This window comes from Hippocampus guttulatus, chromosome 15 (assembly GCF_054856545.1).
Source record: "Hippocampus guttulatus isolate MCC_2025c chromosome 15, RoL_Hgut_1.0, whole genome shotgun sequence".
NCBI lineage: Eukaryota > Metazoa > Chordata > Actinopteri > Syngnathiformes > Syngnathidae > Hippocampus > Hippocampus guttulatus.
This window is the reverse complement of record NC_141275.1, coordinates 3,168,772-3,192,194: the sequence shown is the minus strand read 5'-3', so window position 1 is coordinate 3,192,194 and position 23,423 is coordinate 3,168,772. Positions and strand designations below refer to the sequence as shown.

At 43.4% G+C, this 23,423-nt stretch overlaps 1 protein-coding gene across 3 annotated transcripts in view; it reads left to right on the top strand.

Annotated features, from left to right (window-relative positions):
- Nucleotides 1-376: 376 nt before the first annotated feature.
- robo3 (roundabout, axon guidance receptor, homolog 3 (Drosophila)) overlaps nucleotides 377-23,423 on the top strand; it is a 108,050-nt gene continuing 85,003 nt past the window's right edge. For 2 of the 3 annotated variants that reach the window (XM_086130829.1, XM_086130828.1), the window contains exons 1-2: nucleotides 378-901; nucleotides 14,290-14,616. In XM_086130829.1, coding sequence (XP_085986955.1) covers nucleotides 838-901; nucleotides 14,290-14,616 — 391 coding nt within the window. In that variant the 5' untranslated portion in view covers nucleotides 378-837. Of the gene's footprint in view, nucleotides 902-14,289; nucleotides 14,617-23,423 lie in introns of all 3 variants that reach the window. The other variant, XM_086130830.1, reaches the window with a different exon arrangement.

Genomic DNA, 23,423 nt, shown 5'->3' with positions numbered 1-23,423 from the left:
ACACGGCTCCAGGATTTCTTTACAACTGCGTAAAAAAGCAGTTATTCTAATTGCTTCAAAAAGTGTTGCATGTTGTGCAGGCTGGCCCTTTAAGAATTACAGCACGCCGGTATTTTAAGTCAAGTTTGCTGGATATAATGCGAAGACAACGCCTCCAATATAAAACAGTCCGTGTCGGTCGGTCCTTTTCAGAAGTCAAACAAAATAGTGAATCCAATCAATAAAAAAATAAAAAAATTGGTTTCCTGCCTGGCTAGAAGAAATGTTCTCACGTGAACGGCAAAGTTCCACGTTCGTCTTGATATGCGATTTATTTTGAAAAGGCTGCCGGAAACAGCTTTGTTGCGCACCTTTTCTCTTTGGTGCTCAGAGAACAACAAGGCAGTCCCGGGTAGCGGACAAGAGGGAACAGAGGATGAAAGTATGTTGGAAGATATCAGGCGCTGTTTTTGAATGGTGATTCCCGTCAACCCGACTACTCCGTTTACGTTTGGAACTAATTTGATTTTTACATTCATTTTACATTTTTAATGCTTTGTCTGGTTTGTTAAACCGCAAAAAAAGAAGGATAGACAGACCGGTCACTGCCTGCAATCACTGCCGCCTGTCCTGCATCACCTGAGACTCGCATGAACTGTTTGCTGGATTATAAACAGATTTTCAGAGTGTTGGAAAAGTTACTTTGGGATGTTTAAACTCTGACTTCCACGAGAGCAGCGGCTATGTTGCTACCTGTGGAGTTTTACTCTGTTCATGGAGACTTAATTTAACACAGTTGGCTTTTTTATCCCCCAAGACTGAGCTCCCTCATCTACCTATGAAACGTTTCAGTATATAATGGAGTATCGACTAATCTTAGTCTCCCTACTGGTTTTATATGCATTCTGGCGTCCGTCGTATGGTAAGTTAAGTTTTGCGTTCAGATGGTTGGTTTGAGTGATGTTTGCACACATGCGCGTCGTATCAGCTCCCAAACAAGGTCGAGGTTACTCCCCCGGGATTTCATGGACGCTCCGTCGAAAATCGACGGCATTTAAATTCATAATTATGAAGACATAAGTCACCCAGAGCTTTCCTCTTAACTGTGAGGTAACATGTTTGCTTCCATTTTTGACGGAATGTCCTAAACACTTCACCGTAAATCACCGTATGTAAACAGATTATATGTGAGCAAAACACGTTTATTATGGCCATTTGCACGTGAATTGCGGTTGCATAAAATGACAAATCTTTCTCGATTACGTTATTTTCAAAGGACACTTAAACCATTAGACATATGATTAGCCCATGTGCAGCTCTACTACGGGACCAGCCCATGGGACGTTAGATTCTGGCCAGCATCTGCTCCCCATTGAAATCTGACATCGGTGGGTGTCAGCCTTGCTCGTTTATCTACATTATTAGACCCATTATAAAATGACACATGCTCTGCACAAAGAATTACAGTCTTGCCGTCTTTACCATTGACTTGAGAATAAGCAATGTACTGTGAAGGCATATATGTAATGTGTGTAAGCGTCCTTTTTTTGGTTACCTCAGATATACATGGGCAGCAACAATATGAGGAGTTACTGTGATGCAAGCACAGTTCTACACTAAGGCTAATTACAAATGCAATAATTGATCCTACCTGAAATTAATTATGTCATTATGCCTTAGTATTAAGCCACATAGCACCTTTTTAATGATTAACTGCTCTATCTACTGCTGCAATGCAGATAAAATCATACCGGTTTGAAGTTAGTAGAGGTTAGTGCACAGGTTGCTGGATAGCGTTTTAGAATCATAGAGCTGTATCTGAAGGAGGATCTCGTGTCTCGTGCCATTATTGTCTATACCTACTCTCACATTGCCACTGCAGGCACCGAAGTCTTTTGTGTGTGTGTGTGTGTGTGTGTGTGTGTGTGTGTGTATTTATTTTTTGATGAGACCGATTTATAAATGGTGAATTTCTTCAAGCCCTTTTGCCAATGCAACTATGCCTTTAAGCTGTGCACAAACTCACCGTTGACAAGCCCAGGGTAGCGTGACAATGAGTAAGATGGGTTATGTCCATCCATCCATTCATTTTCTTCTGCCTATCCGGGGCCAGGAAGCAAGGAAGCCCAGATTTCCCTCTTTCCCAGCCACTTTGTCCAGCTCTTCCGAGGACATCCTGTCGTGCTTCCAAGCTAGCTGGGAGACATTGTCTCTCCACAGTCCAATAATAACACACAGCTTGGATATTGGTAAGAGGGGGGGAGTCCCCTCAATCGTACTGTTCCAGGTCTCACTGTCATTGTCAATATGAGCATTGCCCACCCCCACCACCCAGCAATGACCCCCCCCCCCCCCTCTAGCACTTCGAAAGGGCTGCTCCTCTGAGCTGCCTTTTGGTCCACAGGCAAACACAAATCAGGACCAGCCACCCCACACGAACGTGGCGTTGAAATCAACAAATAGCCAATCAGCTGGGGAAGTGCAACTATATCTAGCTGGAACTTACTGCCTTTGCCCACCATCTCAGTCTCCTTCCCTGTCAAAGAGATGCTATTAGTTGACAGCTTTACTAAGACTGGGAGGCAGCGCCAGGAGAGCTACGCCACAATTTGTGAATGGATTGTGGATGCTTGAACTAACGTGTCTGCTTGCACCGTTGTTCGAGCTTTCGCAAAAGCCGCACAGCAACGAGATTGACTCTGACAATGACGAGAGGGAATCTGGCGTATTTAATTGTGAACTTGCCCAGCTGTTCATTTCGGATACAGAAGATTAGGACTTTGATGGATTTGAGGATGAGGATTGATCAAAAAGTAACATGAGTACATCGTTTAATACTTCAATAAAATACAATCGAACTCGAGTTTTGCTCTCACAGCCTTTTCAAAAACATACGCTAGCGTGTATGCATGATACCGTATTTTTTTAAGGTAGCGTACGTTTTACCATGCCCATGTCCAATAATACATTGCATCTTTTGTATGAGTTAAATACAGAAATAGCACCCGAAACTGACACTACGCCTTTTAGTACGGTGCACCGTATGGTCATGAAAATACGGTGTTTGGAATTCTGGGGAAAAAAGATGCCGAGTTGAAGATTACAACTTCTCAATTAGTCATCCTTGTGTTTCTGAAATGAAAATCCAAACTTTAATGATCCACCTCCAGTGAACCAAAATGAGGTCTGCTTCTTTATGCGTCATTTGTACTGGAGCGTGAACCTTAGGGCAGAGCATGTTGCACATTAAGACATAGCAATAGTAATCGCCTTTAGCCCTTTCCTCCGATACACCAGTGTGTCCACCGTATTGAATGTGACCACAGTAATAGCTACACAATATGGATTTTTTATTAATAAAATAGCGTATGAATGGCCAAATACATCAAAAGTAATGCTTCAATCTTAATCTAATGAGTTCTGGCTTTGAGACCATAGCGATGAGCAAATTAACCATGTTTTATTTAACGGTCCAACGTAATTTTTGAATTTAGAATGACAATAAAAAATCTCGGGAAGTAAAATAAAAACGAATTATTAACTCGTGATTTATTTTCCAAAGACACCAAGAGCTGCAGCAGAGGGATTAAAAAAGCCACATGCTGCTCTGGAGCCTCATTGCAGAAAGACCCCTGCCACGGGGGATTTTTTTATTTACACTCTGATTCATACACTGGATGTTGTACAGAGTATATGCAAACAGTTACTGCACCCCTGTGCGGAATTTGGGGGGGGGGGTTCGGAGCCTTGCTCAAAGGCACCTTGACAGCAGCCACGATGCAGGCTTATCTCTAATAACTAGCTGCACCATGTCCTTACAAACGACTACCTTCCACTAGGATAGGCACACATGGTGAACCTGAACAGGTTTTTTAAAAAATCCTTTCATGCACCCTGTAACATGATAACATGATAAGATTTCCACTGCAGTGACCGCTGTCCCTGAAAGGGTGAAATATTGTTTGTTTATTGAACATAAAAACATATACAGTAATAAGTTGACAGAAAGTAAGGTAAGTATATGCATGCTTGAGAATGGTTTCTACCAAAGAATGAACATTCCTGTTTTCCATTCTCCTCTTCATATCAGAGAGCCCTTCCCCCTATGTGTGGATCCAGAGTCACCTTTAAACAGTTTATTTGCCCAGTAAGGTGACACTGAAATCAGCAGTGTGGGTTTTCAGTCATCTCTCTTACCATCAGTCAACACGGTAATCTCTGGCAGCGCTCCCCAATGGCCCTCAACAGACTGTGTTTGCGAGGCTCTTGCTGAAATAACCGTGGGACGACTTCCTTTCTCCCACCCCAAACAAGCCAGTAACCAGATCAAACAGCTCACACCAAACATTGATATCTACACTGTAATTACAGGTTTAGCATACAAACTCTTGTGTCCTTCGGGGAGCCAAGTGGCTTGGGTATAGTGTGGTCGAACTAGCACAATTAACAAGACAGTCACGTTGTTTATGATTTTCTCTGCTTTCCCATTCAGGGGGACGTTGCCGTTCACAATTTCTTACAGTGGACATGGTTGATGTGACATTAGTGGAATAGCCAAGGACAATTTGGTAGGAGTTAATGGCGGTTGCTTTTTATTGAGATAATCCCATACTCTGTCACTTGAATATGGGATGCAAGGCTTTTGAAAATTTCCCAAAAATAATGACCAACTCAAGCCTGGCTAGACTTCCGTCATTCACTCATGTCCTTTATAGACTAAGACCCAATCTGGACGCTCAGGAAAGCTTCTGGTTTCCAACATATGACAGAACTGTTAATATTCGGATGCAGACACATCGGAGAGGTATTGATGATTAATTGGTGGTCCGTTTGAAGAAGAGGACTGATGTCATGTGTCTGTGTAGGATCCTGGCTTTGTGTGGTGTGAAGAGCAGCGTTGGTGTCTCGTGTGATACTATCCTGCCTTTCCATCTGGCCCTTTTACACAAACGTTGATTCAGCACTGAAACTCTTAGCGCCAGCCAGCTTGTTCCAGCACAAGTTTGTCCGCCCTTTGGGTCAAGCATGTTCTCTGAACAAGGTGCAGTAATGGAGTTATTGTGGCGTTTTGAACAAGCTGTGAAAAACAGACGAACCTTTATAGTCAACATTTTATGTGGCTGAGTTTGGATCCGAAAACAGGAACAAAATGTTGATTCTGCCATTCATGAGTTTGCATATTGGAGCATAAAAATACACGCAAGACATGTCTCGTTGTGTGTTTGTTTCTTTAAAATCAAATGTATCCAAATTTAAACGCATGTGTAAGTGTCATATTGGACACAGTCATGACTGTGGTGTGCTCTTGTGTGTGTGTGTGTGTGTGTGTGTGTGTCCGTGCGTGCTGAAGATAATCCCCCTCAATCCAAATACTGTAAATGTTGAGTAAAGTATTAAAATCATGCTTTGGGATAAGACTAAAAGCTTACTGTTGATACACATGTACATGTTATGCGCATGGCACTGGGATGTGGACCTTTTCACGCAGAAAGAAGAATCCTACTTTTCTGGTACCATCCATCTATTTTCCAGAGACTTATTTGTTCTTCTTGCCCTGGATTCTGGATCCCACTTTAACTGGTTCAGCATCCAAATGAATTGAATTGGCTCGAGGCCCACACCCGTCTCGTCATACGATTTCAGACAGCCTTGAGTCCGTGGCCTGTATCTCTTCACTGGCGCCGATCAGCCAAATCCGCAATCTCTTTCCGCAGATTCCAACTTCTCCATGTTGTTGTCGAGCGTACAGAGTCGCTCCAAAAACCGCATCTATATTGCGGTTGAGCTCAGTCACCGCTTGAGTCTGAGTGTTGGACATTCGCGCCAAACCATCCAGAATGACCGGCAGCTTCTTCACTTCCAATAAATCCGCTCCCGTCGGTTGAATTTTGCGATAGAACAGGAAGCTGCTAACACCAAACAGCAGCATACCTGCTATCAGAAGGCCGATAATGTAGATAGATGTCTTCCACATCCTCAACGGACAGTATTGACAGGCACACCATTCTCCACTTTCTCCATGGATCAAGGGCGTATCCGGCAGCAAATGTCCCCGAGGGGCAAGCAGGCTCCCCACTGCCTGCTCTTTTCGGCGAAAAAATTTTGTCGATTGCATCGAGAGACCAGCCAACTAATTCCATGGTTAGTTCTTCGGATGAAAATACGGTAGGAGGCTAGGAAAAGTTAGACAAAGACAGCACAAAGACTAAGTGGCGAGCAAGGAGAGGTTGGGGGTGAGGGCAGGAGCTGAGCAAAAAGCGTCCGCCTTCGTCGAGAGCCAAGCAGGAAAAAGGTAGCTAAATGAATGGTGTCGTTTCAGAATGTTGGCAAGACATAGTCAAACATCACATATGATGTTTGGTCATCTTTTGCGGTGTTATGACAAATGAGCCATGGATAATATTTTCTACTCTTGGCATGTTTACAACAGGGTCATTTCATTTTGAGAAAACGGAAAGGAGCAAAACATGCCCCTTCCTGTCATCGCTGAATCAGCAGTTGTAATCAAACGCAGAAGTTGCCGTTTGAAGCGATGACACTTTTTAGACGGTTTATTTTCAGGTTCCTTTTTGGCTTGCTAAATTTAGCCGTTGAGCTCGTATCGCTTCAAAAACACATCATTGTGGTTTATTTCTTTCAAAAGTAAAGCCTCAACAAAGCAGCCTTCTTTTTCCTTTTGGAGTACAGCATTAATATATACAGTGTATCCGGAAAATATTCACTGTATTTCAGTCTTTATTTTTTCTTTTTTCTTTATGTACCTACCCTGCCCCAGATTTGTGCCTTGCGACATCAACAGACAATTCCTTTGACTTCATACTTGGTTTGTGCTCTGACATGCACCGTCACCTGTGGGACCTTATCTAGGCAGGTGTGCCTTTCCAAATCATGTCCAAACAAATGAATTTACCAAAGGTGGACTTAATTAAACTGTAGGAGCCTCTCAAGGAAGATCAGTGTAAACATGATGCACCTGAGCTCGATTTTCTGCTTCGTGGCAAAGGCTGTGAATTCTTATGTCCATGTGATTGCTTAGTTTTTTATTTTTCCTAAATTAGAAAAAATGTCCCCCTTATTATAAGATCTTATGTGTCAAATTTTGAGGGAAAAAAATTATTAAATCCATTTTGGAATGAGGCTATAACATAAAATGTGGAAAAGGTGAAGCGCCGTGAATACTTAACCAGATGCCCCCTGTATGTGCTGATCCTTGAAAATTAACTTTGAAGAATGGTAACTCAGCTGCACAAGGACTCTATTTAGCAGCAGGCGCTGACAGGACAAGTCAGCTATAAAGGTCTCAAGTGCCACAGCTCGAGGGGCCTGACACGATAAGCATGAGCTCCCCACCTTAGGCTGTAGACAGATGGGCTGCCTAAGGAATTAGTTCCAGTGGTTATAGGTGCCATTGCCAGCCCGATTACTGAACTAGACATGAAGCAAAGAGCCAGTCCCCACTGAATTATGACGCCGATAAAGAGCACTTAACACCGCAGGACAGAGCTTCCCTCATATGGAAGTTATTTTAGGGCCGAAAAGAATAACAGTGCTCCTAATTTCACAATCCAGATGGTTGTGATTGTATTGCATCTGTTGCATGAAATGGCCATTGCTTTGTGATTCGAGTGGTATGAATTTACCGACTGAGAGGATGGTTGGCCTAAGGTTGAACGGAAGGTCACTCCAAAGGGAGTAACCAGCAATGGAAAAAGCTCGATCCACCGTGAGTCTCCGCTTTGTCCTCACTACCTTTAGCAGCAACTGGTAGCAGTGTGTTGACAATTTAAAATTTTTACCATAATTGTCACATTACTCTGTCTGTCAGCCTCCCATCCCTTATTTGTGATACCGAAAAAAAAAAGCAGCCAGGGACCAGAGGCAGTTCGTGCCTCTTTAGCTCTTTGTTATCTCTTCTCTATCTCGCAGCACGGTTTGATGATTGACAGATCTGTCTGATTTTCTCAAGGAAAATGCTTATTTTAGAACTGTGGCAAATCAATTAGGCCCACTATACTGTACTTGTTCTTTATTTTTACACGTTTTTGAATGGGTGACCCCTGAGCTAAATCATTCCTTTTATGTGTTCATTTTATGGTGGTCGAGTTTTGTTGTCTGTGTGATAACAATGTTTTTTGGGGGTTTTTTTTGAGGGGGGGGGCATGAAACAGCTGCAGTACACCCAATAGGAACTTGTCTGGTTGGGACAGGAAGCCAAAAGCATTTTCCTTCAGTTTGGAGTGATAAGCCATCAGTACTGCCGACCCGGGGGTTCCCTTTAAAATTTTTGCTCACAGTGAGAGGACACCTAATGCCTGCCATGTAACGATACAGATGATGATTGCGTTTCACGAAATTCTCTTGGAGACATATGCCACTTTTTCTGAACAACCTTTCGAGAGATTTCACCCAGATGATAACAATTTATAACAAACAGATGAAAACTGTATTCGGTGGTTTCACAGGCTCTCTGCACATAAACCCCCGAGCAAACAAGAAGCAGCTCTGTCTTTTCCGGTTTTGAAAAAAAAAAGTGTCATTATACACGCGCAGTGTTTACAGGACTTGGCCAAACTCCCCTTCACAAATGTACATCGTCATTGCAAAATCTCTTTGAGAGCACCAAACAGTAATTTAGAGAACGCTTTTAAAAAGTGTGTTTTCTCTTTGATCCGGTTATGAAGGTAAAAAGTCAGTATTCTTCCTCATGTTGTGTATGTGCGCGATAGGTTATCAATACACTAAGAAACAATTCTGTTTTTGGAAATTTGTGAGAGAATATGTGTGTGGTATTTTAGTAATGTTACTTAACCCTTTCACGCAGAAATAAATGATAACCTACTGTATGTCAGAGTTTTTTTCCTCAAATGTTTTCATTACTCTTTAGGCATAAAAAATGCATGGCAGTGGATGGCAACACACATAAGGATCAATTGTAGTGGTTGATGCACACCTGTCACATTAAGATGAATTAATATAAGAGAAAACAGCATTTGAATACCTGTCCACTGTAGTAACTGTTGTGCCTCAAAGGGTTAAGCAGCAAATATCTAAAATTGTGTATTTGAGTTTGAAAAAGTGTCTTTTTGCCTTTATATGTGTCAAATAAAGTCGGACACACATGGGAAGTTTACAGGCTGTCTGCTTTGGATCCATAAAGAAAAAAAATGAAAAAAGTTCAAAATGATCCACATGCCGGCGAAATTTGGTAAGCTAAATATGTAATTCTCTTTTGCTTCTAAGATCGCTTTCTTTAGCGAGTCGATTTCATGTTTGGGCGGCCCGGTAGTCCAGTGGTTAGCACGTCGACTTCACAGTGCAGAGGTACCGGGTTCAATTCCAGCTTCGGCCTCCCTGTGTGGAGTTTGCATGTTCTCCCCGGGCCTGCGTGGGTTTTCTCCGGGCACTCCGGTTTCCTCCCACATTCCAAAAACATGCATGGCAGGCTGATTGAATGCTCTAAATTGTCCCTAGGTGTGAATGTGAGCGTGGATGGTTGTTCGTCTCTGTGTGCCCTGCGATTGGCTGGCAACCGATTCAGGGTGTCCCCCGCCTACTGCCCGAGGACAGCTGGGATAGGCTCCAGCACCCCCCGCGACCCTAGTGAGGATCAAGCGTTTCGGAAAATGGATGGATGGATTTCATGTTTCTGCATTGTTGGGGAAAGCAAGTCACAGGAGCAATACTTGTCATCAACAAGTGAGTTAAACCTTGTTGGGAAATCCACGGTTGCTTGAAATGTTAAATATAGACGACAATACGCACAATGGAAGACTACCAGTATCATCTTCATGGTATTGTTTGCGTTCCTTTTGGAAAGAAAGAAATGAAAAGGCTCATACTTGGCTTTTTACTTAAGGACTTTGCAACATCTGAGAGCGTTTCCCAAACCGGAAGAGGTTAAGTCGCGATATTCCCGGAGGACATGGCGTCATGGCGTTTTTGTGCAAAGAGCCCATTGAAGAACTGACACATTTTGGCGCAACTGGACAGTGATTACTTTTCAAGATCTTGAGAATGCTAAAAATCGACAATAACATCTGAAAATAAAATGTAAGTTCAGTGACTGATCCATCTATCCGTTATCGGTGCCCTTCTCCCCATTCGGGTCGCAAGTGAGCTGGTCTCCATCCCAGCTGATTTTGTGAGTGTGTGTGGGGCGGGGGGGCCCGAATTGGTCAGCGGTGACTTGATCATAATTATTCGTACCTGTGAATTGTGCACTTCAAAGTCAACATTTTAAAATGAAAGGATAAAGAATTGTTGTTTCATGATCAAAAGAAGCAGCGTCAGTCACTCTTGGAACACAAAGCTGTCGATGACCCTCACGGGCGCATCATAAACCCCCAATTTCCTTTCGCGTGGTTGACCCTGCCCGTTTGGATGATTAGCATCAACGCTCGCTCGATCATAAAAAGGTTGCTTTGGTGCTTTGTATTCTCATGTAAGTGCCTCATTTTGTCATGCCTGCGGGGTCAAGGACGAGGAGGCTGAAGGAAAAGGATCCAAGCCTGCCTTCATCACTGCTGCCTTTGAATATGCATTTGCAAATCAATTCCCATGGCTTTGAGGAAACTTAAAGGAGACAAGAAAGTTGTAAAACAAGCAATTCTGTAAAGGGACACCACTCGCGAAAAGATTGTGGCATTTCTGTGACCGTTCCTCCACTTTAAAGCAGGTTTGCAAAAGTTTTTTTTTTTTTTACACTGAACACATAAAGTACAAATTGTGCCGTAGTGATCATTTTCTTGGTAATTCACTTCCCATGCGATTCAGTCCCTGGTACAGCCAAGCACCTTTATGAAAATAAAATAGGTGGTAAAATAGGTTAGAGTGAATGGAGACCAGAAAGAAAACCAAGGCTGCGGTGAATCATGGAGGGAGAGAGATTTAAACATTGGTCATTTGCGAAGAGCATCTGGCCTACAAAGCTTCTCTTTTAAAGTTTAAAACTCTAATCAGATATATAGATGGTTTTGGGGAGAGCCGTAAAGTTGTTTGAATCTTTCGTAAACCTCTGAATGATGATGAGACCAGATTTTATGTATATTGCAATACTTCAATTTACTACTTTGTGCATTTCTGCACGTCAAAATTTAATTTTTTCTTCCTCCATGGGCAAGGACTTCATACATCAAAGTATACATATACAGCCCTTTCATGTATACACTGTAGACATCAAAGGGCTGTCCCCATTTTTTTATCCTGTTACTTACAGGGCCGCAGTGAACAGAATTGTTTTGATTGTGTGTGATGACACATAAACTATAGTCGATGAGCTGGTGGAGTTGGACTGAAAAAGTCAGGGCCCATGTAGGTGCAAGGAGCTGTACTGACACCGAATAAATCTGTGTATTTTGGCATCTCATTTGTGTGTGTGTGTGTCTGTGTGTGAGTGTGTGGATAGATACATCCATCCATCCATTTTCCAATCCGCTTATCCTCATGTGGGTCGCGGGGTGTGCTGGAGCCTATTCCAGCTGTCTTCGGGCAGTAGGCGGGGGACACCCTGAATTGGTTGCCAGCCAATCGCAGTTGTTAGATACAATCAATAGATAAATATGGCCGCATGGTGGTCGACTGGTTAGCACGTCCACCTCACAGTGCAGAGGTCAGACATACAATTCCAGCTCTGGCATTCCTGTGTGGCATTTGCATGTTCTCTAATGTTCTTTCCTCCCACATTCCAAATGCACCGGAGGTTAATAGTTTACTCTAAATTATAAGAAAACCTTTATTAGTCTCACAATGGAGAAATTCCCAATTCACAGCAGCAAAGTTATGAAAGGAAGAAGTAGAACAACAAAATATAGGAGCTGCTGGACAGGCAGCCACTCTCGCGGCGCCATTTTGAAGTCAAAATAACAAAAATAACACAACACAACACATAGGACACAGACAGTCGTGCAATCTTCACCAATTTTCTGCATACACTTTGTTGTCTGAAGCAGCCTAAGTGTGATTGTGAGCGCGAATGGTTGTTGTTCTACACGTGGCCTGTGGCTGGATGGCAACCAGTTCAGGGTGTCCCCCGCCTACTGCCCGAATACGGCTGGGATAGGCTCCAGCATGCCCGCGACCCTCGTGAGGAAAAGCGGCTCGGTTCATGGGTAGATGGATGTTAAGGTTTGAATGCACTCGCATCTTTTTAAATCAAAACCGCTTTTCCGATTCAAATTGTTTTTTGTCACACCCGTAGTAGAAGTAGTTGTAGTAGTAGAAGAAGATTTTTCTTCTTTGTTTGCATCCACATGACCGAATTATACTGTAATTCTTCCCAGTGGCCATGGTAGGCACAACACGTTGAAATGAAATGCAGCATAAAATCATGATGCAAAAACTGTTTAATTTTTCCCATTCTGTTTTGTAATGTTATTATTTTGTGTTTTTATAATATCAGAGAGTCATGTTTTTTTTCTTATTCAAAAAGTCTTTTTTGGGGGGTTGGGGGGTGGGGGTGATGAGCAGGAACAGATTAAGGGCATTTTGACCATTAACTTCAACGTGGAAAGGTTATTTGAGATCAGAGTATTTTGAGTGACGAGCCTCAATGGACTTTGAAATACTATATAGTGTTGATAACTTATGTTAGTTCGCTTAGTTTTACAGTATCTCAGATTAATGGGAGGTATGCTGCCAAGTGAGATCTTTTCATCGAGGTCAAATGTCTTGGGATAGGAGACGTCATCTTAAAAAGTAGACTTTCCACCGTCTCTATCCTAACTTTCTTTTGATGACATTTAGCTCATATCCTCACGGTGGTCTTTTTCCACTTTAAAAGCCTCTCCTTTACATTTCCACATGGCTTGTTCTAACTGCAAAATTTATGAGTCAGCTCTCAATGGCTCCGTCCTGCTGACGTCCCCCTCCCCACCCCCGCCCAACCCCCAGCCCAGACCAGCCAGCCATGATAACTAAAAGCTATTATGCTTGGAGACCTCAAGGGAGAAAAGACTCCAAACAAAAAAGTGCCAGTTTTTTATTTACAGCAGAACTGACACACATTTTTTGTACATTGTGTGAGTACATGCTAAATTTAAAATGGGGCAAACTGAACTTTTTGTTGCATGCTTAGTCCTCCTTACATTTAATTCCAGATATCTAGTAATTGAAGAGTATGATTTGCAGTGACGACCCCTGGATAGGGTTAAGCCGGAAGGGATAAAAGATTGCTTATTCCCACTGTAGATGAAATGGCCTTTTTTGGAATTTTGAAGCGGCCCGGTGGTCGACTGGTTAGCGCGTGGGCCTCTCTGTGCAGAGGTGCAGAGTTCGATTCCAGCTCTGGCTTTCATGTGTGGGTTTTCTCCGGGTACTCCGGTTTCCTACCACATTCCAAAAACACGCATAGCAGGCTGATTGAACACTCCAAATTGTCCCCGGGTGTGAGTGTGAGCGCGGATGGTAGTTTGTCTACATGTGCCCTGCGAGTGGCTGGTAACCAGTTTTGGGTGTCCCCGCCAACTGCCCAGAGACAGCTGGTTTAGGCTATTGCACACCCGCGACCCTTGTGAAGATAAGCGGATCAGAAAATGGATGGATGGAACTTTAAATTGAGTGAAGCTGAAACTGGACACTAATAAAGTGTCGCTGCAGGTCAGGAAACGATTTGTATTCTAGTTTAAGTCACAATTGATTAAATTATTGGATGGAAGTTTACAATATTCAGTGCCTGACTGACATAACACATTGATCTTTGAGATGACACCGTTTTCAGAAGCGTACCCGTAAAGCGGCGGCGGATGATAGCAAGGACTTAGGAATCAGAAAAAAAAAGTGCTAGAGAGACACCGATCTGCTCCCCAGATATCGTCAATGTTCCCTTCCTGAGCAAGACACGATCCCCCACCCACAACCCTCCTTGTTTAAAAGGTGCAGCACTGTTTGGTACGCCCATTCACTCTGTCATTTCTTCTTTCATGTCTGCATATGTGTCGTTCGGTTCTCTGCATGGTGTGCAACACCAATAATACAGGAGTGTGAATTACATTTTCAATTGAAACCAGATGGAAGGATTATAATCAGTCATACAAATAACATCAATAAGTACAAATATCTGGATTGGACCGAGTCCAACCTACTTTCCCATCAGCTTTTCAGTAGTGTCAGTCCGTATACCCATAAATAATGAACACATTTATTTTTAAAAATAATTCAAAAAACAAAATAAGTCCCAATTATGCCTCTACTTTTAATAGATTTTTCAACTGGGAGTTTCATGGAATAAAACTCGTTCTTATCTCTAGAATACATGACATCACAAACTGCTGTTTGGCTAATACGTTTTCCTTCCATGGTCTTTCCTTGTTCCAGGATCTCGACCCAGGTTAGAGGATGCTGCTCCGCGAATTGTTGAGCATCCATCTGATTTGATTGTGTCCAAGGGGGAGCCAGCCACCCTCAACTGTAAAGCGGAGGGGCGTCCAACTCCCATGGTGGAGTGGTACAAAGATGGCGAGCGAGTCGAGACAGACCGCGAAGACCCTCGCTCTCACAGGATGCTCCTGCCCAGTGGTTCCCTCTTCTTCCTACGAATTGTTCATGGTCGGCGAAGCAAACCCGATGAAGGGGTCTATGTGTGCGTGGCACGCAACTACCTGGGTGAGGCAGTCAGTCGCAATGCATCTCTGGAAGTAGCAAGTAAGTTTTTTTTTTTTCACTGATGCACAATATTTTACAATAAATTCTTGCCTAGTATGGCCGATATATCTATACTGATAACCAATGTGTTTGTGTGCGTGCTTGCGTGTGTGTTTGGGCGCGATTGTGAGTGCCTACTCCCACAGGAGTTGACAAGTTAGTTTACAGACAGGAGAGGGAAGCATCATGGTTAAATGTTGAAGTACCGTATTTTCCGCACTATAAGGCGCTTCGTAGTACAAGGCGAACCTTCAACGAATGGCCTATTTTAAAACTTGTTTCATATATAGGGCACATCGCATTATAATGGCGCATAGATCGAAGCTACACTCGTGGCTAGGGTTGCGTTATGCATCCATTAGATGGAGCTATGCTAAAGGGAATACAATACAATACAGCTTTATTTATATAGCGCTTTCACAACCACTGCAGATGTAACAAAGCGCTTTATAGAACATTTAAAATACTACGTCCAAGAAATCAGAATATCAGGGATGGCAATTTTCCACGGATACGCGGAAATCCGCCGTTTTATTTCTTAAATTGATCATTTTTGTGAATCGTCTAAATCCGTTGAGAAAATTTTAGGGGGGGTCAGGTACCTTATCGTCGAGTTTTCACGAGCTCTCCCGATCAGTCTTTCCATCTTCCGATTGTAAACAGCCCTGCGATTGGACGTGTATGATGTCTTACTTGTTGTGATTGGTCGCCCCATCCTGGCCACGCTCCTTTCCGCTTTTTTCCTCACTAGCGATTGCCATCCCTGGAATATTGATCCATATATATAAGGTGCATTGGATTCTAAGGTGCACTGTTGGCTTTTGTGAAAATTGAATGCTTTTAGGTGTGCTTCATAGTGCGGAAAATGCGGTAATTATGAAAACAAACACGCATACAAATTACCATTTATCATGCTCCCTGCCCCCCAAAAAACAAAACATTGTGTCCATTTTTTTCTCATTGATTGATAAATTGATATCATGACAGACCTATGTGAAGACATTTGCACGGACCAAAATATTTTTAAATTTCACTTACCATAGTTGCGCTTTGATGAACCGTAGCCGTCCGTTTTCCAAGTCCAGTCGGATATGTTGCAGTGTCACAGCATTTGCTCTCCATTCATCCCATTTCTGAACGACTTATCCTGACGACTAGTTTTTAGCCTCGATTGCGACTCTTATTCAAGTAAATGGGACCGTGTGCTCGTAACAATGTTTCCCTCAAGTTTCAATATTTATAATGAATATTGTTTGTTGAGGAGACTTTGTCTGGGTTCACCTGAATGTATTTTAATGCGGCTTTTAATATCGGTCTAAATATCAGCCAAATTCTACACTGTCAGACCGATAAAAGTGACTTTTTTTTTTTCAATATCGGGCCAAGAAATATCATGCATCCCAAGTCTTTTTTTACTTCTAGGAGTGAGTGCTCTGGTGCAAATATCTGTTTATGCACCCACCCGACAAATCAGTTATTTTTTTCCTTAATGCTGATTTAACTAACATCGATTGGAAACAGAAGACTCTGCAGTCAGATTTCACAAGTAACAAGGTTAGCCCAGCCTGTAAAAGCAAGCGAGTCTAAAGCCAGTTTTCACTCTGGTCTCTTCTCATCACAATCACTCTGTTAACTCAAGACGCCACCCCTGACCTTGGTATCACATCTCCTGACAGCTTGCACCCTGAAGACCCGAATGTAGCCCACATACTCTTCCGCGGGCTTATAATTTTGCCTGTATGTCTGTATATCTTATCCTACTCAAGAGTGCGACCTCTGTCATGTCGTGTCCAGGACTCTGTGACACGACTTTCTGATGTACAGTACACGGTAGACAGTTTTGTCTTAGGGGCGGGGGCAACACAAACCCATCCATCCATCCATCCATCCATTTTCCACCGCTTATCCGGGGTCGGGTCGCGGGGGTAGCGGCTTTAGGAGGGAAGCCCAGACTTCCCTCTCCCCAGCCACTTCTTCGAGCTCTTCCTGGCGGATCCCGAGGCGTTCCCATGCCAGCTGGGTGACATAGTCTCTCCAGCGTGTCCTGGGTCGTCCTCGGGGTCTCCTGCCAGTGGGACATGCCCCGAACACCTCACCAGGGAGGCGTCCAGGAGGCATCCTAATTAGATGCCTGAGCCACCTCATCTGGATCCTCTCGATGTGGAGGAGAAGCGGCTCTACTCTGAGCCCCTCCCGGATGACTGAGCTTCTCACCTTATCTCTAAGGGAGAGCCCGGACACCCTGCGGAGAAAACTCATTTCGGCCGCTTGTATCCGGGATCTCGTTCTTTCGGTCACGACCCATAGCTTATGACCATAGATGAGGGTTAGGACGTAGATCGACCGGTAAATTGAGAGCTTTGCCCTTTTGCTCAGCTCCTTCTTTACCACGACAACGTCTGCAGCAACACAACCCCCCCCACCCCCTCCCCCCAAAAAAATAAAAACAAACATTTTGCTGCTGGATAACTGCAAAATGTTTATACAGAAAGAAGGAGTGTGAGGTCACTGCTCATTGGCAGCTTCCTAGGAACAGATGTTCTTTAATGTTTTAAATGTCAGATTTGCCACCCAAAAGCTACTTTTGATATTTTGTTTATGCCAGTAGGCCAACTTGTGGCCGAAAATGATAAACAGACAGGGGCAATATTTATTTGGCTTTCTCTAACTAACGCCATTGGAACGAGACTGTTAGATCCTTTTCAAACTTTGATTGCATTTTTAAATCATTTCAGTACAGAAAAAATATCCACACATTCCACAAACAACATTATTGTTTTTTTCATCTACAATGAGAGGTTATACAAAACAGTGATAAGTGCCAAAAGACAAACCATTGCCAGAATCAGCATCAGTGAGGCCAAAAAACATGTGAGCCATCTTGCAGCTGCCAAGAGGTTTAGTGTGGCACTGGTGAAGGCAAAGGGGATGGCACTTTGTGGCATGCTGTCACCTCATTCCCCGGCCCATTACTTGGAAATAGTGATGGAAACTGAGGAGGAGGTGCATTGTGTATTGGTGTGTATATTTGGTATCAGGTTTTGAGCCAACACACTGGGAATGGTACTTGGTTCAGGAGGCTTAACCTCTCACAGGCCATCTGCCGCCTGGCAGAGAATCAGGTGGTCCGCAGTATGAACCCCCCCCCCCAAAAAAAAACAATTCAGATTGCGCTTTAATACCAGATAATTCTTCTTTTTTTTGTCATACCAAAAAGTGATGAAAATCATTTAATTCATTCCATGATTTAGATTTTTTAAAATTCTATTTTGCAATGCAGATTTTGGAACCAGTAGAAATGTATACACTCAAATTCGATAAGCCATCATTGTGCACGTTATATAATTATGTAACTGAGCTTTATTTTTATTTGTGCACTAAAGATTTTGGAAAAACAATTGGAAAAGATTATTAGTGTAATAATCTTTTTTTAACTCAATAAGAGCAAAAGAAAGTGATTACTTCACTTGCAACATTTACTACTGAGAGTCATCGATATGCTTATCGATTTTTGCCATTGTTGTTAAAGACAAATGCAATTATGATGCCAACAGCTTTTAAAGGGGACGCTTGAGGCAAATTGAGTTTTATTGTTTGCACTGAAATAGTTGTGTGTATGCCAGGGGTGGCCATTTTGTGACCAATAGCTCGCAAAGGGGTATCGGTCGATCAGATGGACTCTTACCACTCATCCTTAAGTGGTAAAACTAGCAGTTTTGACTTGTTTCAGCTCCTCGAAACTTATTTATAAAGAATAAAAATGATTCGAGGAACAGGTAAGCCCAGTATTTCCATACCGAGTGAGAGGAAGCCAGGATTGCACGATTTTTGTTTTGCGGTGGGCTCTGGCATGTCAGACTTGCTGCAAAGTGAGCAGGCCAGGGGGAAGCGGGCAATATGTTTGGGTTGTCTTGGGCTTTAAGCCACTGGCAGCTTCTCCCATGACGAACAAGTTCGAGGTGGCGAGACAAAGCACGGCTCAGAAGCACCCTATTATGAGTACATTTAATGGATCTTGTTTTCCCTTGCCTGGACACAGGTTGCAGAGGCCTCCCTCTGATGCCAGGCCTTCAGGTGGGGCTTGATGGTTGAGTGCCTGGACCAGGACTGCACCCGTGGAGGCTGGCAGGGTACAGCCTCATGATGTAAAATGGGTCTCTCTTCCTATGGGCTCACCACCTTTGGTTGCAGTGTGAGCTGGGCAGTGGCTAAAGGTCAGGCGCTTGGTTGTCCAAATCCCCAGCTGCTCTCGCGATGTGGAATGTCACTTTTCTGGCAGAAACAGAGCTGAGGTGCAATGTCGAGATTTTCTGACTGGATACGTTTTGGACTTGCCTCAACACTCTGCTTGTGCTCTGGAACTAGTCTTGAGTGGGGTGTGAGTGCACTCTGGAGCAATTGTGTATGATCATGTGTCTAATTTCTCCAGTGAATAGAGTGCAAGAGTGTTGATGAGGATGCAAAACTGTGGTGACATGGCTGGGCTACCAACTCTCATTCAACTTTTTCCATCCATCCATCCATCCATCTTCTACCACTTCGGGTCGCGGGGGCAGCAGTTTTAGCAGGGAAGCCCAGACTTGCCTCTCCCGAGCCACTTCTTCAGCTCTCCTCTGGGGATCCCGAGGCGTTCCCAGGCCAGCTGGATGACATAGTCTCTCCAGCGTGTCCTAGGTCGTCCCCGGGGTCTCCTCCAGGTGGGACTTGCCCGGAACACGTCACCAGGGAGGTGTTCACGAGGCATCTTAATCAGATGCCCAAGCCACCTCATCTGGCTCCTCTCGATGTGGAAGAGAAACAGCTCGACTCTGAGCCCCTCCCAGATGACCGAGCTTCTCACCTTATCTCTAAGGGAGAGCCCGGACACCCTGCGGAGAAAACTCATTTTGGCCGCTTGTATCTGGGATCTCGCTCTTTCGGTCACGACCCATAGCTCGTGACCACCATTTTCATCCCAACCTCTTCACACTCTGCTGCGAAACGCTCCAGTGAGAGTTGGAGAGCCCTGCTTGAAGGAGCCAACAGTACCACATCATCTGCAAAAAGCAGAGATGCAATACTGAGGCCACCAAAACGGACCCCCTCAACGCTTAGGCTGCGCCAAGAAATTCTGTCCAGAAAGGTTATGAACAGAATCGGCGACAAAGGGCAGCCTTGGCGGAGTCCTACCCTCACTGGAAACGATTCTGACTTACTGCCGGCAATGCGAACCAAACTCTGACATCAACTATTTGAAGGGACAATTTAGAGTGTTCCATTAACCTGCCACGCATGTTTTTGGAATGTACAATACAATACAATATATACTGATTTATATAGCGCTTTCACAACAGCTGCAGCTGTAACAAAGCGCTTAACAAAATAGTTAACACAAAGTAAAATACTAAACACAACACATAACATAAAACACGGACAGTCGTGCAATCCTATCCACTTTTCCCTCATACGCTTTGTTGTTTAAAGCAGCTTGAGATGAAAGAGGAGAAAATCAAAGTGTCCTTTCAAGAGTGGATCAGAGACGTCATGCTCAAAATGTGCACACGTTGGCTACAAGCTAAGTTTCAAAGTCAACCAGAAGCTGTAGCATCCATTGACAAAAAAAGAGATTGGTTCACTTCACCTGTCCATGTAAATCCGTTCCAAATACGCATCGGCACGGATGCCTCTCTCCTCATCCTCAACTTCAGCAGCCATCCATCCAGCCGTACCAACGCAGACTGTCCAACAGCGCCAACATCTCCACTGAACAAAACGGGGCTGCAAAAAATGCTGCCTATTACAGGCGCAAAAAACACAAGCAATGACAGTCAAATGGCGCCGACATTCCTCCCAATCAAAATCTGTGTTGGTGCAGGCGTGCTGCCGAGGAGGCACAACCACCAAGCACAGATTCTTATCCTTTGACAAATTTCGTGGCCAAAAAATGATGAAAACAGTCCACATCAGGGACACACAATGAAACAACAAACACCATGTGACAAAGCAAAAGACAAAAACAACAAAAAAGCAAGGCATTTTCAGAGCTGCCTACTTGGGTGCCATCTTGGGAAAAAAGAAAATTCGGTCAAAGAATGTGGAGGAAACCAGAAACCAGCCAGTTGGTCATCGGGCTGCCAGAAAGAAACATGAATATACATTTATTATAACTATAAATAATAAAGTGTATGAGAGAAACACTGCTGAGCATTTGTCAGAAATACTGGTACCGCGGCGGCGTGGAAAAATCTGAACAGCAAACGCCCTCGCTCCTGTGACCACGGACAATGCTAAAAACATTGCTAATGCTGTGGAAGTGGCTGGATTTCCAGTGCATGTAAGGTGCTTTGTCTACATCGTTAAGCTGGCTGCACACTCGGCAGCTGTCGTGACTCCAGGGCGCAGTGCAGAGCTTATGGCAAGTTTGTGCCTCAAGCTTGAACAATCTCCACAATAGAATTTAATTCCATTTATGTTTGTGTATTTTTTTTTAAACAGGAAGAGAAATTTTTTATTTTGTTTTGGTTTGTTTTCTGGTATGCAGCAGAGACATGGGAGTATTCAATATTTTATTGTTCTCTTTTCAAAACTTTCCCTTTCCAGTAATGCTGTTTCCAAAATGAAAGGCCAAAACGCCAAAGTCAATTTTTGGTTCAAAATGATCATACAATAAAATACGATACAATATGCGCAAATGGACCTTCGTTTTTTGGTTGTTTTTTTTAAAGCTAGGAACACTTCTTGTCAGGTGCATAAAAGTCTATCACAATAGAGCTAAGAGCCACATTGCCAAGGGTGGGTGTTTGACATTCAGAGGGACTTGCCCAAGCTCCTGGAATTTTTTTTCCTTTGAGTGCTTTATAACCCTGACATTTTTATTGCCTGATACATCTCAATGGCTGAGCTTTACGGCTCATGAATATTCACTTCAACAAGGGAGGGGAACGTGAACTTTTTCTTTGATGACAAGAGTGGGGAATGAATGAGTGAGATTTTTTTTGCAACTCATTCCCCCTCTTTTAAGGTCGTGTGAAGGTCAAGCCAGAACGTTTTAAGATAGCAGTTGTCTTGCGGAATTTGGGGTGGACAGGTGACGATGGGAAGAAACGCCTGTCTTTTCCTCTGGCGGAGTGTGAATGCCTCTAGAACTATGGGTCAACTTTCTCACCGCATTAATCCCATGAAGACACCAGCGTGAACGAGGCAGCTGAGTTGCACTATCAGCAGTTGGAGCCTCCGTCTCATTCTGTCTGCTCCACAAATGCAGACTCACACCTGTCAGAGGTTTTTTTTTGGAAAACACATAAGTGCTGGATTTCAAAATGTGGAAAGGATTGAGGTAAAGCTTCCCAAAATGTCAGATGCGACCTCATGGTGGTACAGAGCTATTACCTAAAAAGTACAAATTATGCTACTGCGCACTGTTTATGCAGCGTATGGTAATATCCAATTTCATATGAAGTTTCGTATCAAAAAAAAAAAAAAGGGTTGGGGGTGGAGAAAAGTGTCCGAAGGCCTGGATTAGGGGGCCTCCAGTATTAGGAGGGTATTATGATCTGAGTGTCGGTTGTGTCGCATCTGTGACAAAAGTGATGAAGTAAACAAAAACCCCTTAACCTTTTCTCTCTGAGCCCCCACTTTTTTTTCACCCCCGCTAGCTCCTCTTTGCTGGCTGTGCTTTCCTAGAGGTGCCCTCTGTCCTCATTATTTAACCTCCAGTAGTCTGCAACCGCAGAGCCCATGATTTGGATTTTGATGTTCATACTCTAATCGAGAGTCCTGAGCTGTACATTTATCCGCCTTGGGAGATCATAAAGGTACCCGGCAGGCTCTGTTTATTGTTGTTAGCATGAGTTTATGTTGTCCATTCCAATGTGTATTTGTAATACAGTGGTACCTCTACTTACGAAATTAATTGGCTCTGGAAGGAATTTCTTAACTGGAAAATTTTGTAAATCGAGACGCGCTTTCCATGTAAATGCCCGAATTCGTTCCAAGCCCTCCCAAAATTCAGACAAATGTTTTCTAAAGCATAAAAATGCATCAAAATATGTAACAAATACATGTAACAATTAGATTATTGCACAATAAATGAGACTTGTGCATAATGCAAAAAAATAGAGTAAAGAATAAAAATTATGGTCATTTTAACTTTTAACTGCGTTTTTTGCCCTCTTTAGTTCATGTTCTCTCTCAGAAGTAGTTTTTGCCTGGCGTTTTGTAAAACAGTGTTTTTTCAAACCCTGTGCCGAGATATTGCCAGGTGTGCCCTGGGAAATTATCCAATATGTATGCCTGTGCGGTCGATCGCCTGGAAGAGTAATCATGCAGTACTCGTCCATAACAGTAGGGAGCAGCAGCAGCTAGGAAATTGCCTCATGCTTCGAGACAAGCGAAATTTCCGACGCGAGGAAATACAATGAAAGGGATCTTTCATTTAGATTTACGTTTACTGGAGATGCAACGGCACCGATGTTCCCTCTACGCTGCGCAACTGTGCACTGGTCGCACACTCTCAGCGCACAAGAAAACCTATCCAGCGCAGTGAACGGACTGCAAAAGAATGAGATATGTAACTTTTCTGTATCAATTTGCTGTGTAATTCAGTGAGTGACAGGTGTCCAGCCAATCACACGATACAATGAAATGATGCTATGCACTCAATCATGGCATTGAGAGTACTTGTGCATGTTCTCTGCTCCATAACAATACAGTGCGGCGGCGATAAGTGACGCTAATGCTAATCCTTTATCATGGCGAAACGACGGGGCAGTGAACGTGATACGTCGACTCCCCAAACCAAATTAAGAATGAACTGCGGTTCTTTTAAG